The 13,967-nt window shown below is 34.6% G+C and overlaps 1 protein-coding gene across 5 annotated transcripts in view; it reads left to right on the top strand.

Annotated features, from left to right (window-relative positions):
- Positions 1-2,332: 2,332 nt before the first annotated feature.
- The window catches only part of LOC111086157 (uncharacterized protein C8orf76-like), a 63,119-nt gene continuing 51,484 nt past the window's right edge, over positions 2,333-13,967 (top strand). For 2 of the 5 annotated variants that reach the window (XM_022387861.1, XM_022387862.1), the window contains exons 1-2: positions 2,333-2,484; positions 8,526-8,771. In XM_022387861.1, coding sequence (XP_022243569.1) covers positions 2,386-2,484; positions 8,526-8,771 — 345 coding nt within the window. In that variant the 5' untranslated portion in view covers positions 2,333-2,385. Of the gene's footprint in view, positions 2,485-2,655; positions 2,823-3,016; positions 3,148-4,090; positions 4,222-8,525; positions 8,772-13,967 lie in introns of those variants that run through there. The other 3 variants (XM_022387864.1, XM_022387865.1, XM_022387863.1) reach the window with 3 other exon arrangements.

Genomic DNA, 13,967 nt, shown 5'->3' with positions numbered 1-13,967 from the left:
TTTGAGAAGGGAAACAGTGAAGCCCTTGATGAAGTTACTACCACTGATGTGACTGTTACCAATGATAGGACGTTTCCTGATGTCGCAGATGAACCCCACATGAAGCAGAAGCCAACGAGACGGAGACCAGTACAGAAGAAGATACGTCCCGTAAAATTAAGATACTTTGTTGAATTGTAATTTTGTGTTTGTAAATTCTGTACATTTAATTAAGTTATTTAATGTAAGTGGCTATTGTTCAGGACGAACAATACTAAGGAAAGGTCAGTGACGCTAGTAACACGTCATATTCTCGAACGTTCACGTCCCTTCCTGAAGTCTCGAGAGGCTACTAGATATGCAGTAGTCTTGTATATATAAGCCGCCAAGAAGTGACGGCAACAATATGTAATTGACAGTTGAGTCGAGCACGTGAGACGTTCGTTGTGAATTATAACGTTTGTTACAGCGTGACTGTGGAAATTAAGTATTGCAAAGTTGTATTCAGAATAAATAAACCAGTTTTATTTACGAAAGGACTTGTGTCGCTAAAGTTTCATCGGAAAGAAATTATAAGGGAAATGAACTAACGAACCAGAGACGTAACAATATGGATTTTTGTGTGTTACTAGTATTTGTTGTTTTTTCATTATGGTTGATTGTTTTCGTATTTGTACTTACTTTTTTCTTCTTTCCTTGTTGTCATATTTCCTACATGAACGATGTTTGCTTTAATTGCTGTTGCATATGTTTTCGGGTTACTCTCTTGTGTATGTTGTTGGGGTTGTTTGTGACTTGTGGTTGTTGGTTAGTTTGCTTATGTTTGAATGTACTGTATATTATTTCTGATGCTATAGATTTGTGTTTTAATTTGTTTGTATTTCGGACAGCATTTATAGTTAGCTGTGTGCAATTCATTACGGAGTAGAGATATTGCTGTGGTTTTAGTTTTCCGCTATTTTCTGAATCACATCATTTAACTTCCGGTTTGTACTAGGGTTTGAATAAACGCTTAAGTCTGCATTAGAAAAGTATTTCATAATTAAAATATTTTTTAGATATTTCTTACTTCTTGATGTAAAATATAGTTTTCCGTAGAAGCAAAATTCCAGATTATTATTAAATGTCATTCATTAAATGTACCAAATTCAGACAGTAGAAATCTTGACCACATCTCTACTGTGAAATAGGCTGCTTTGAACAAGAATTGACGCAACTACTTTGCTGTTTCTGCCAAGTTTCTCGACTCGTTGCTACACCTCCTCACTTCAGATCCACTTCACAGTGGCGGAACAAGCAGTTCAGAATCCCCGATGCAAAGAAATGATCGGGACCCTTTTTTCAGAAGATATGACCAGACTAGGCCCCAGGCGTCGCGGGGCATTGCCCCGGGCTAGTTCCGCCTCTGCCACTTCCCCTGTCTTACAACAATTTTCTTGGAGAAGGAACGCTACTGAAAATCCTCGTAGAGATTTTGCTCATTTTTGCAAATTTGTGCATGTTTTCAAGAGAAAAAAGACGGAGGAATGCAGTCTCCTTAAAATAACCTGCAAAACTTTTAAAGTACGACGTTCAAAGTGCATTACAAGAGCTTCAAAAAAGAAAGCCCATTATGGACTGAGAGTTCACTTTTACTTGTAGACTTTCACCGGATCTGTTGGGCTTTCACGAAGGGTAGAGCTGGGAATGCAATTTGCCACTTGAAAAATTAGTCAAATTGCACGTCTACTTAATTGTAAGAAATAATTATTTCTTTGGACTTGTAATCAATGCGTCTATGAATACAACGGAACAGTACTTGGCTAGAGTGACTTGTAGGTACACTAACATGCCAGCATCCTTATATTCAGTCACGCTGTTAAGTGGGATCCCATCTATATTAAACGTGTGATACAAATTATGATAATCCAAATGCATCATTTTGCACCTATAATCAAAGATAATTTACCAAATATTCGTTCAACTTACAAACTGATCAATTATATATTTCTAATATCTCAATATCCTCAAATAGTTAGAAATAATCAAATTTAATTAAATCCAGAAACTTTACTAATTACCGGACTCTATTAATAACAGTTTTTTGCATGTTCTCATCCAGTCATCTTATAATCTAATTTAAGTCTTTAAGTAGGTTGCTACACAGATGTGATTTTGTTGATTAATTTTCTGTGGCACCTAATTAAACGTTTTATGAATATCTAATTAAGTACACCAAGTCTACTATACCCTTTCTGTTATTCACATAACACGTAATGTCTTTGAAAAAATAAGATTAAATAGTATATTTATGTGTTCAATAGAGGGCAGTTTAGAATTTAGATATAGTGAAGGAACTATATACAAAGTATACATCAAATTCATGTAACATAAGTCTTAACGTGTGATTTAAATTATTTATACGAAATGGATTTTTGTGAGTTTGATGACGAATTGTTCGAAAAACCCCGGGACAAGGTCTTGAGAACTTATACTAATTACACTCCAAAAATGTGTATTTCTCAGGTATGAAATGCTTACCGCATTATGATATATATGAAACAAACTATACGAAACATCAAACTAGTTACTCTAGGCCAAGCGAAATTTCTTAACGAGCGACATCTTTCGGTTGCATAAAAATGATCCAATGATGATTTATGAATAAATATATTAAAACACAATAGTTATTTTGCCGTTCAGTGCTGTAAACTTGCATGGAACTTTGCATGGTCATACTCATAGCTAGTTATGAGGTCACTGATGTTCGGATTTCGGTCAATATTTGAAATTAAATGTAACGTTCTATTTAATATTACCCTGAAATACTGCGGAATGACCCATATGGAAAATGTATATAATATGTAAGGCTGACCCTATGTGCTTGAACCTTGGGTAAATTTTCACTCTATCTACGGCCTTACTTCGAAGCATAATAATGTCTACAGTTTATGTTTACTATATCAGCGTAATTATTAAGGGATAAAAAGGAGATCAACACTACTAAAAGAAAATTGATTATCAGCTTTATTACGTTATTTCATGCAACCGATAGATATTGTTTGACGATCTAGGTCACATTCAAACTTTGAGTTAAAGTACTGCAGTGTTACATCTTGTACAGAAATTTCGCTCTAATATTCAGGCTATAGTAGAACGGTAAAACGATTACCTAGAGCAGTGTGTGAGGTATAATTATAACAAACTTGCTCCATCTGGATGTTTAAAATTCATAATACTCAATTGAATAGGGGCCTTACTAACTGATTATTCCTGTATAACATACCTTAAGTAAGCCTGAGGCTTTATAATTATAGTTATACTCTTGCGCAATGTAACCAAAGAGATGTAATTGTTATTACTCCCATAACTTAGGAAAGTATTTCGTTTATTGTTATTATTAATAGTCGTGGAAGTAATCACACAGAAGGCCGTTGTGTATGCCATCCAACAGTTGACTGTGTTATAATTTATATACACAATTGTATTTCATATGTAGGGCTTTATCTATATGCCCCAGAGTTTTTTTTAAACAATCGATTCAGTGGCATAAGTTACATTTTCATTATAGGAATGGTGTGTTAATGAATTACAGTTTATATATACACAACCATTGGTAGTATCTTTCATTGTCATAACTTTTTCTGTTTTTGTATATCTATATATATTCTTCCTGTTGAGAGAGCCATTAATAATGATTAGAGTAGAGGGGTTATTAAACTAAGGAATAGTACAAAACTTGTAGCAAAGTAAAACATAACATCAGAGGGCAATAAGGGGCCTGTTTCTGTCCCCAGAGCTACCAACACTCACCTGTATTAGTAAAAAATAAATTCATGTTTTGGTCAGTAGCAGCTTTTATAGTGTATTGTGGTTGGTTGACCAGCAGACACATTGCTAATGCTCAAACTTTCAATAATAAGTAAATGAGCCTCACTTGTTTGTTAACCTTTGGCTAATCAACATCCTTTCCCTTATTTGTATTTGTTTGTGAACTGTTAAATTAACCACCTAGTAGTGGAAACAGTATGAATACTTTGGACATTTATATTCTGAATTCTAATCAGAATATCCTATTTCCCAGTTTATGGGAAGACTAAATACATTTTCTGTTTTTCTATATTCCAATTAGATTGTCTAATGGCACTTCTTTGTAAAAATTCCTGAATATTGCTACCACTTTGGGAAAAAATGCATGTTTACTGGTTAACTTGCATGCCTGATGGACCAGTATTTTAACCAGATGTTTTGTAAAAGATAATGGTATGTAACCACCAATGTTAAAATATAGAATAGTGAAAGTATTTTTTAATGGAAAATTTCACATTCATATCTACCATCTTTATTATGAATAAAGAGATCTAAGGATGGAAGTTGGTGGTTGTGATGCTGTTCTTCAATGAATTTAACATTCAGATGTCTACTGTTAAGGTAGTTTAAAAAAATTACATGTTCAGCTTCTTTAAAGATAATAAAGGCATCATCTGCATATCTTTTGTAATATACTTACTTAAAATGAGAAGGAAGGACATTCCTCAAGCCAAGATATTTCATAGTAACAAACAAATTAGCGAGGGATGGAGCTAATATAGATCCCATAGCAACATCATCAGCTTGGCCATAAATATCACTGTTAAGAGAGAAAATGGGATTTTTTGGTATTAAAATTTGTAAGCACATGCTTTGGAAATCTTATTTTCATTTTGATACAAAAGTTCAGTACATAAATTTATGGTGTCATCTAGCAGTATGTTGATATATAGGGACAGTATTAAAACAGTAAACTCCTTTATTAAAGTAAACTTTTTTTATTTCTTGACAAAATTCTAAACTGTTTTTTTATAGAATATTAATTGCTAATTAGTAGTTCAAAAATTAACTATAAACCCCACTAGTTCATGATTGTATGTGCTTGAGCCAAACACTATCAGTTCAACAAGACATCCATCTTTATAGACTTTAGGTTTGTTTTAGGTATTATGATTGGTAAATTTGTTAGTAATGATCAGTTTCTGATCATAGTTTCAAACTCTTTAGTTATTTAACAATATTCCTAACTCTTAAATTTTTTTTTTAGTTTGAATACTCAAGTAGTGGTGCATTCTGTCATAGTTAGTCATAGATTTTGAAGTACAGTAAATTGAGTAATGCATTAATGTAGAGCTACTATTCAATTTGCACATAATTTTTAGCCATATGTTATGTAAGTATAGAACATTTGGTGTGAACAAAGTTAGTAAATTTATGGATTTTGGAATTAATAATACTGATAGTTGATTTTTAAATTATGTGTAGGTAATAAGGTCAACATGTGCCCTGAGTTGCTATGCTTTCCAATCATACAGTTGCATAGGAGAATTTGTTATATCAGAGTGAATATCAGTTTGTTGCTCTGTGAAAAATAAATTAAGCCACTAATCCAAGCTTAGATTTAGGGTTTTATGAACCTTTTTTAAAGGTTTTTTAAAGACACTTGATTAGATGAAAAAAAAACTAATAGCAGTTTTTAGGAACTGTGAACATTGTTTTTCTATAATGTGTAGGAGACTGACAAAACAGAGACAACAAACTTGCAAAACATAAACATTATTTTGGCTGTCAATTCAATCATAAAAGGGTTGAAAGTTCTTTGCTACTAATTAGTTAGTTATTTACAGTAGATAATAATATCTTATTCTTTTTAAACAGTTTAATGTCTAATAATCAATTACAAATTGTTAAACTGATTGATTGGCCTACATGATACGCAGAAAAGTAATGTACTTATTATAAGGTTAAAATGTACTTATGTTAAACAAATCATTAACATGTTACAATTTCACCCTATTCTGTGTATTTCAAAATATACTGAATGCATCAAAACAATGAAAGTTATTGGAAAGTTGTTGTTGGAACTATATATATATATATCAGGTTGGGCATATTGATCCCTAAATAATGATATTAAGGATACTGATTATTTTGTGTTTCATACTTTTTCAGTTTATTTGTAATTACTCAGTCTAAGATGCCAGCTAACATGAGTGAGGACCATTGAGTAGCCATCATGGAGTGGTGGTATAAACATGAGGATTGTGCAATGATTGTTTTATTTTTTATGCTATGCTAAGTATAATGTGAATGAGGGGTTTACTATGGTCCATCTTGTATAATATGACACAGACTCTCTGCAACATTTAAATTTTCTATGATTTTCTTCTGTAGGCCTACAAATCATCCACACTACTTACATCTATAAAAATGTATCAAGAGTTCACAGTCAGCATACAATAAAGTCAATATGCTTTATTCTTATAATTTATCTTTAAAATCTATTGATGAGTCCAGTTAATGGCTTCAGTGAAAAGTTTATATACTTTATGTTGGTCATTCAGAATGTAACGAAACATTGCTTTTGAACATATGAAATTCCCTCAATTTATTATTTATAAGCACTCCATTTTAAGAATATTTCATGTTAATTATATTTTCCAGACTAATATTTTATTTTGCAGTACCTTTTCTTGATAAGGAAGTATTTATGTACAAGTGTTTTCCAAAATCTTAATTCCTACATTCTTAAGATAGTCATAGGTGTGAATCAACATTGATACACCTGCTTTTCAAAACTCATTATTATATTTCAAAATTAGAAAAAATTGTTGTTATCATGAATGATAGGTTATTTAGTCTATGTTTTGACTTGGAACTTCTCCACTAGGTGTAGTGGAGAACATGTTCCCCACAACAACACTGCTCACTAAAACATGGAAGTAATGCCTTATGAACTGAATGATGGATGGAAGTTCTTCATTTCGCTTTTTTTAAAAAATGACTAGATCAAATACATCACCAACAAATTTGGCGTTGTTGTATCATTTCATTTGTCTAACACTAAATCTTATTTGTAATCTCCAATTTCAGTCACATTTGCAGGTAACTTCTGCTTTATTTTTCTGAATCTTAGTAGAATCACAGTAGCTCTTTACACAGACTGCACTGCTGAGACAAGTTCTGGAAACTGTAGTAGGTTCTGTGGCCCCACCTCAATGATATTAGTTGCTGTAACTGTATTGTTATTGACAGCAGATGCAATTTGTATGCCATTACTCTGACAGATTACAAATATAGCACTCTTGAGCAATGTGCTCATTAGCGTATGAAAATTGCTAAGTTTTACTCTTCTGCAACTACAAAATAATATATCATTATTCAGGTATATCAAGGAACACTCTTCAGAAATTTTAATGGTTGCTTGTGTGGACAAGTTGATGAAATCCCATACAAAGGCATTCTTGGATATGTCACCCACTGAGCAAACCTATACAGCTTCACTTGTGCCTCAGGATTCTTTTATCTTTGATGTTGTTTCTCTAGCAACATAATTTGAAGTGATTACACTGAATCATATGCAGGAGTTAAGGAAGAAGTGGCATGTTTGGGTGATTGCTCCTGAATGGTTTGAAGTGACCACAAAGACTCGATAAAAATGTTGACTAGTGACTCCATTGCCATATACACTGCAAGGTTTTTGGATACAGATTCATGGTTCTTTACAGGAAAACAGGACTTCTGAGGCCCAGATGCTATAGTTCCATCGACTGTGCACCAACAGAAGTCCTTTAGATGTTACCTTATACCTGTGGGATGGAGTATATTTTTCAAGTATGACTTAGTGGGTCACTAGATATGGAATTATCTGTATCCTGTTGAGGTGGGAATAGTCATTAGATATGGTATTGTGCATATCCAATTTAGAGATGGGAATAGCAGACATAAGATTAATTCCAGCTGATACAGTAGTACAAATACAGGAGGGTTAACAGCAAGCAATGGCTGCAGTAGCCCAGTCAGTTTAAAACTGGTGAGGCAGAGTGAAGTCTGGCCACTAGCTTACACAGATGCAACAGTTTCCTTGCAACAGAATACATGAAATAACTTTATAGTCACCCTGTATGTTAAGCTGTAGGTTTGGAAGTTATAAGCAACAGAATGCATGAAGTAACTTTATAGTCACCCTGTATGTTAAGCTGTAGGTTTGGAAGTTATAAGCAACAGAATGCATGAAGTAACTTTATAGTCACCCTGTATGTTAAGCTGTAGGTTTGGAAGTTATAAGCAACAGAATGCATGAAGTAACTTTATAGTCACCCTGTATGTTAAGCTGTAGGTTTGGAAGTTATAAGCAACAGAATACATGAAGTAATTTTATAGTCACCCTGTATGTTAAGCTGTAGGTTTGGAAGTTATAAGCAACAGAATGCATGAAGTAACTTTATATTCACCCTGTATGTTAAGCTGTAGGTACTGATAATTTGTATTTTTATGAATAAAAACAGTTGCAATTATTGAGCATTTTTATTAACAATTTACCATCAAGGCAAAGTCAGCAATTTGTGAAAATAAAATTTGATATAATGTTGCCATCAAATGAAAAAATATCTCTTATGATGCATGTAACTTCTGAAGATGTATATACAGTGTTACTAAAATTATACTGAAAGGTTAAATGTTTGTGTAAAGTAATGTTGAATGTATCTGTGGTTAAAATAACTTAATATATTTGTTGCTATGGCTTCATTTTGTAGTGGTTTGTGGAAGATGCAGTTCTTAAGGAAGCTGATGAAGAGGAATGTCTGGTATTACAAAAACATCAGGCAGATCTTCTGTTTTTCCAGAACTGTTACAGTGAAGCAGCAGAAGCTTATAGAAAATGTTTGGATTTGGTTCAAGCTGATAACTTAACACTGTACCGTGACTGTGTGGAAGGCTTGGCTCGTTGTTTGATTTCTCTAAAACAGTTTAATGAAGCCACACTTCTTGCCAAAAAACTAGTATGTATTATGTAAAGTTATTTTTAACTTCCGTTTATGTAATGTTGTGTAAATTTTTAATCTTTTGTGTGTAAAGTTATTTTTCCACTTCTCATCTTTTTGAAATATGTAAACCACCAATACTTCCCAATTTCTCATATTTTTGTGTGTTCTGGTATTTTTAGGCTCAACCTTTTTTATGTATAAAGTAAAATTATTTCTAAACTTATAATCTTACTGTGTATGTTATGAAAGCTAATTCTAAACTTCCATTTTTGTGAACTTATGATAATTTTGATTGTTATATAAAGCTACTTCTCAATTTCCCATCTTTTTCGATGTTATGCAAAATTATTTCCCAAACTGTTATCTTTTAATTTTCATTATACAATGTTATTTCCCAACTTCCACACTTTATATGTATTTCATATTACAGTAGTCAGCAAAAGCAGTTGTTACCTGCATTTTATCTTTATTGTCAGTATTCATTTTTGTCTAAACTTCAATGCAGTGATGTGTTACCAATACCATTTTTGAAGTGTGAAAAGTCAATCATGTATGATTTACATTTGTAAGTAAATGGTTATGTTTAATGAGTATGATGAAATATATAGGCACGGATGTCGATGTCACATAAACCAGATGTTCAATATGAGTTAGCCTTGAGAACTAGCTAGTCATAACCTAGAGTTGTTGGTGTCAGGTTTAGTTTGTGCCAAAGAGATTTGTACAGTACATAAAAGACTTAAGTATGATAGCAGTTATAAGAAATTGTAACTAATCTTGGTAAAGATAAAATTAGAAATTAAAATAAAATTAAAATAATGGAAGAAGGTGGTGGGAAATAGAGAAAATTGTAGAAGTCATTCCTTCAGCCTAACGTATATCTTGTCCATTTGTATTTGTTTTTCAACATGTATCTAAGGCCATACCTTCTCCTCTTTGACTTCATTTGATGGAGCTTTCAGTTCTCCATGTTCTTAGTACTCCCTCTATTACAACTTGCAAGGTCCTATCACTTTTGGGGTTGTGGTCTTCCATGGCTGCTCTTATCCTCTTAGGTTGTGCACATATGTGGGGTTTTTAGTGGGCTCTTTAAAACCAGTGGAATCTTGCATGGGATCCTTTGATGGCTCCTATTTCCCCTTTCTCCTGCCCTTATTGATGATCTGCATTGATAGTTGGGCAAGACTCGTATGTCGGCAGGTTTCCCGCTTTTCATCCTCATCCAGATTTACACATTTTCACATTGGCTTGCGACCAAGAGGTCTTATCATATCAACATCCTGGAGCTTTTTCCTGAACGTCGTGCTTTGGTTCATTTTCTCCAACTGGTATCTGGTAATGATACATTCCGACAATTCTACAGTGATTGCTTATCTCAATCACCAGGGTGGCACCACTCTTGATCTCTATGTTTTCATACTTTGGATCTTCATTTTTGGGCCCACACACTAGATATTCATATCATTGCATGTCATATTCCAGGTGCTTTCAATTTTGTTGCAGATCACCTTTCCCATACAGACAAAGTCTATCTGAAGGAGTAGTCTCTCAATACTCTTGTTTTCCAGTGGCTTTGCCTTTGGTGGGGCACTCCTCACATTGATGCATTTGCCAAATCTCTCAACAACAAATTGCCTGTGTCTTGGTCTCTGGTCCCTCATCCTCTTGCTCTGGCTATAGATGCTTTCAGTCAGGATTGGACCAACAAATACCTGTATGTCTATCCTCCCAATCGACTTTTTAACTGGTTGATTTCGATCATCCATGCCACTCTGTGTCAGGTCCTTCTGATTGCTTCTTACTGGCCAGCTCAACCATGGTTCCTCTGTCTACTCCAGCTTCAAACTACCCCTCCATTACCCTTTCCTCTTACTCTATCTCTTCTTTGTCAAGCTCGATCACCGGTGTTTCATCCAGCCTTTCCTGTCCTCCGCCTTCATGCCTGGTTTTTATCCAGTTCTTGGTGAGGAGATCCAGCCTTGGGCGGTCTTGTCCTACACTTTTTGTTTTTCCCAATACCATAAGGTGTTTACCTCTCTTACTCTTTTCCTTTTGATGCATTCCTTCTGGATTTGTCCTCCAGCTTGGTGGGCTGTCCTTCCAGATTAAGGTGTTAATGTGGTCCTTCTTTGTCTCCTTTGCCATTTAAAATACTCTCCACGTGGTCCTTGTTTCACCTTTCCCTTAAGACTTATTTCCTTCTCCTCTTAGCCTGTGGACGTCAGTGGTCAGATTTATTTGCCATCAATGTTTCACTTACACTTTATCATTCCACTTTATTCCCAAAACTTTTGCAACTCAAGAGGGTAACTCCTCCTTTTCACCAATTTCCCTTCCTTCCTTCCATTTCCCACCTTTATCCTAAACCTGACCTGGATAGACTTCTATGTCCTGTACATCCTCTTTTCTGTTATATTGCCTGCTTGGCTTCCTTCTGTGGTGTCTGTTCCCGACTCTTTATTCGCTGGCAGACATCCTCTGTTTGATATCTTTTTCCATCTATCCTCACCAGTTGGGTTTAGCTTTTAATTCAATTGGCTTATTATTCTTTATCATCTTTCTTTCTTCCTTACTTTGTTTTGGATGTCTTCTCATCAAATATGACAATTTGTTTCATTGGCATCTCATCTTTGTTTTCCCTTGTAGGAAATTCTTCAATCAGGCATGTGGACTACCCCACATACATTCGTATCTCTCTATTTGCATAGGATTGAGGTATCTTCCTCTTCTGGTTATTGTCTTCTGCCTGTAGCCATTCTTCAGACTTCAATGAGACTTTGACTGGGAAAGTTATCTTTTATATCTCTTTTCTTCCTTTTTAGGGGCCTTTTTTTTCCCTTTTCCCTTTTTTATTATCAATCATTGTTTGGATCCTGCTCTGTGGTAAGTGGTGCCTGACCTGATATCCTATAACTGTTCAAATTCACACTGTAAGACCATGTCGACTTACATATTATAATTCCATGGCCACGCAACACACACTGCAGAGATAGGGTGTAGGTTTAACCTCTCAATAGGTTTGCTTCATAAGTTTACCGTTCCTGGACTGTTCTCACCCATGAACTACATGTCTTGTATTGAATAAATTGGTATGGTCTGCTTTTCAAAATAGGGTTTACTCCATCAGTGTTGTGGGTCATGGTGGAGGTACTTGCAGATTATTATGGTTCTTCCCCTTCTGCTATCCCTTGATGCTTATTATTCTGATGATGTTACTGCACTTGGGGTGGTTCCTGACCATTTAAAACTTGAGTGAGATGGTTTACATTATGAAGATATCTTTTCAATTTTGGATGTCATGTTCCTGGATTGATCAATCAATTTCTCACATTATCATGTGCCCTGTTCATGGATTGGAGGGTATGGGATTCCTTCTGGTCTCATGAACTTGAGGTGAAGATCTTTTAATCTTACCCACTTTTATGTTTTCTAGGATTGAGTTTCATAAATATCATATGGTTTGGATTCCTATCCTGCCATAGTTCTCTCCCACTTGGATGTGCTCCTCCGTTTTTCCGCCCATATATGCAACATATTTCCATGATGAGTGAAGAGTATACCTGATTCAGAAAAGGTGTGGTCTCCCACATTAGATCTTTGATTCCAAAGATCTCCTCTTGGGGAGCGTCTTTCAGATGCTCACACCAGTTCCTCCATCTATTCAATGTATGATTCTAGCTATTTATGTGAGAGGAGGTAATATATCGTATTGGAAGTTATAATTGTCCTATACTGAAAATGTATTTCCAATAGGTACTTACCTCTTTTCACGCTTTCCACCCTTCCTCCCCACTGAAAACCAGTGCTTTCATTTTCTGCCAAAACTGGAAGTGATAGTTTGGTAGAATAGAATAGATGCATCAACAGAGTATGTTGCATTCTTATTGATGGAGGGTTATTGCATGATGATTTGCATGCAAGATGCATTGGAATCAGTCAATTCCAAATAGTTGGTAGCTTCAAGGCTTGTGACATATGCAAAATTTTTTTTTTCCTGTAGGGGTCTGCACTGAATGAAAATAGCTATTTATGTGAGAGGAGGTAAGTACCTATTGGATATACATTTTGAGTATCGGAAAATTATAACTTCTGATTCGTATCTGTAACCTCTAGATATCACCTGAAAAATAGGGTGGATCAAAAGAATATGATAAAAACCAAACATCATAATTTTAATTTCTAATAGTTTGCAAAAGTTGTTAATCAATAAAAGAAACAAAGTGTTAAAAGTTTATTGTTTTACTAATGCATCTTGGTCTGCCTAAAGTCTTTTGAATGCTGAATAAGCTCAGTTTAGTGACTGTATGCTAACTGATAGTATATTATGCAGTTCTTTACTAAATAAATGGTTTTATAACAATCAAAAACAAAACCATTTAAATTACCCAGAACTCACCTCAAAGAGGTGTCTGCATTTTGAGTACTACCCTCGCATATATTGTTTCTTGGTGTTGAATTTAGGCATTTATGATCTGGACTCCAGCCTGTTTCGTATGAATCCATGACGTTGTTGACCACACAGGGCAACTGCAGCTTCTGTTACTAGACATACTGCTTCTTCCGATTGTATGGTTTAAAATATGTTAGCATCAGAGACATAATGATAAAAGAGGGTTACACTCGTCTCTCAGCTTCAGTTATGTAAAGATATTTTCTCCAGGAGACAGTAACTCTTTTGTTTTCTTCTAGCTTGATTATGTTGTCATCGCGGTTTTTGAGGATTTTGGTAATCTCCTTAGAAATATTGTCGATTGGAGCTGTGAAATTGGCAAGTTGATGTGAAATAATCACCTACCAGGTAAAGTCCAGCGCCTGTTGTCTATCACAGTGACCTTATCTATTTGATATAATAATTTTATTCTAGTTTTTTCTAGCTTACCGGCTCACCAGTTCTTCTGCATGATGATTCAAGTTAATAAAATTAAAAATAAATAGTAGTGTTACGTCTCTGGTCGTTGGTTAATTTTCCGTAGAAATTCTTTCCAAAAAAAACTTAGCGATACAAGTTCTTTCTTAATTAAAACTAGTGTATTCTTTCTCAATTCAACTTTGCAATACATTTAATTTCCACAGTTACTTTAACTTAAACACACGATTCACACACTTTACTACCGCGCTTGACTCAATTGTCCGTCTCTGTCTCTGCAATTTTAATTCCGATTAATAATTTCGCTTTATCTGGCGCACTTATATACAAGAATAGAGGGCGCC

Source organism: Limulus polyphemus, unplaced genomic scaffold (assembly GCF_000517525.1).
Source record: "Limulus polyphemus unplaced genomic scaffold, Limulus_polyphemus-2.1.2 Scaffold885, whole genome shotgun sequence".
NCBI classification, from domain to species: Eukaryota; Metazoa; Arthropoda; class Merostomata; order Xiphosura; family Limulidae; genus Limulus; species Limulus polyphemus.
Note: the sequence above shows the minus strand (reverse complement) of the source record. Positions and strands in the feature narration are given on the sequence as shown.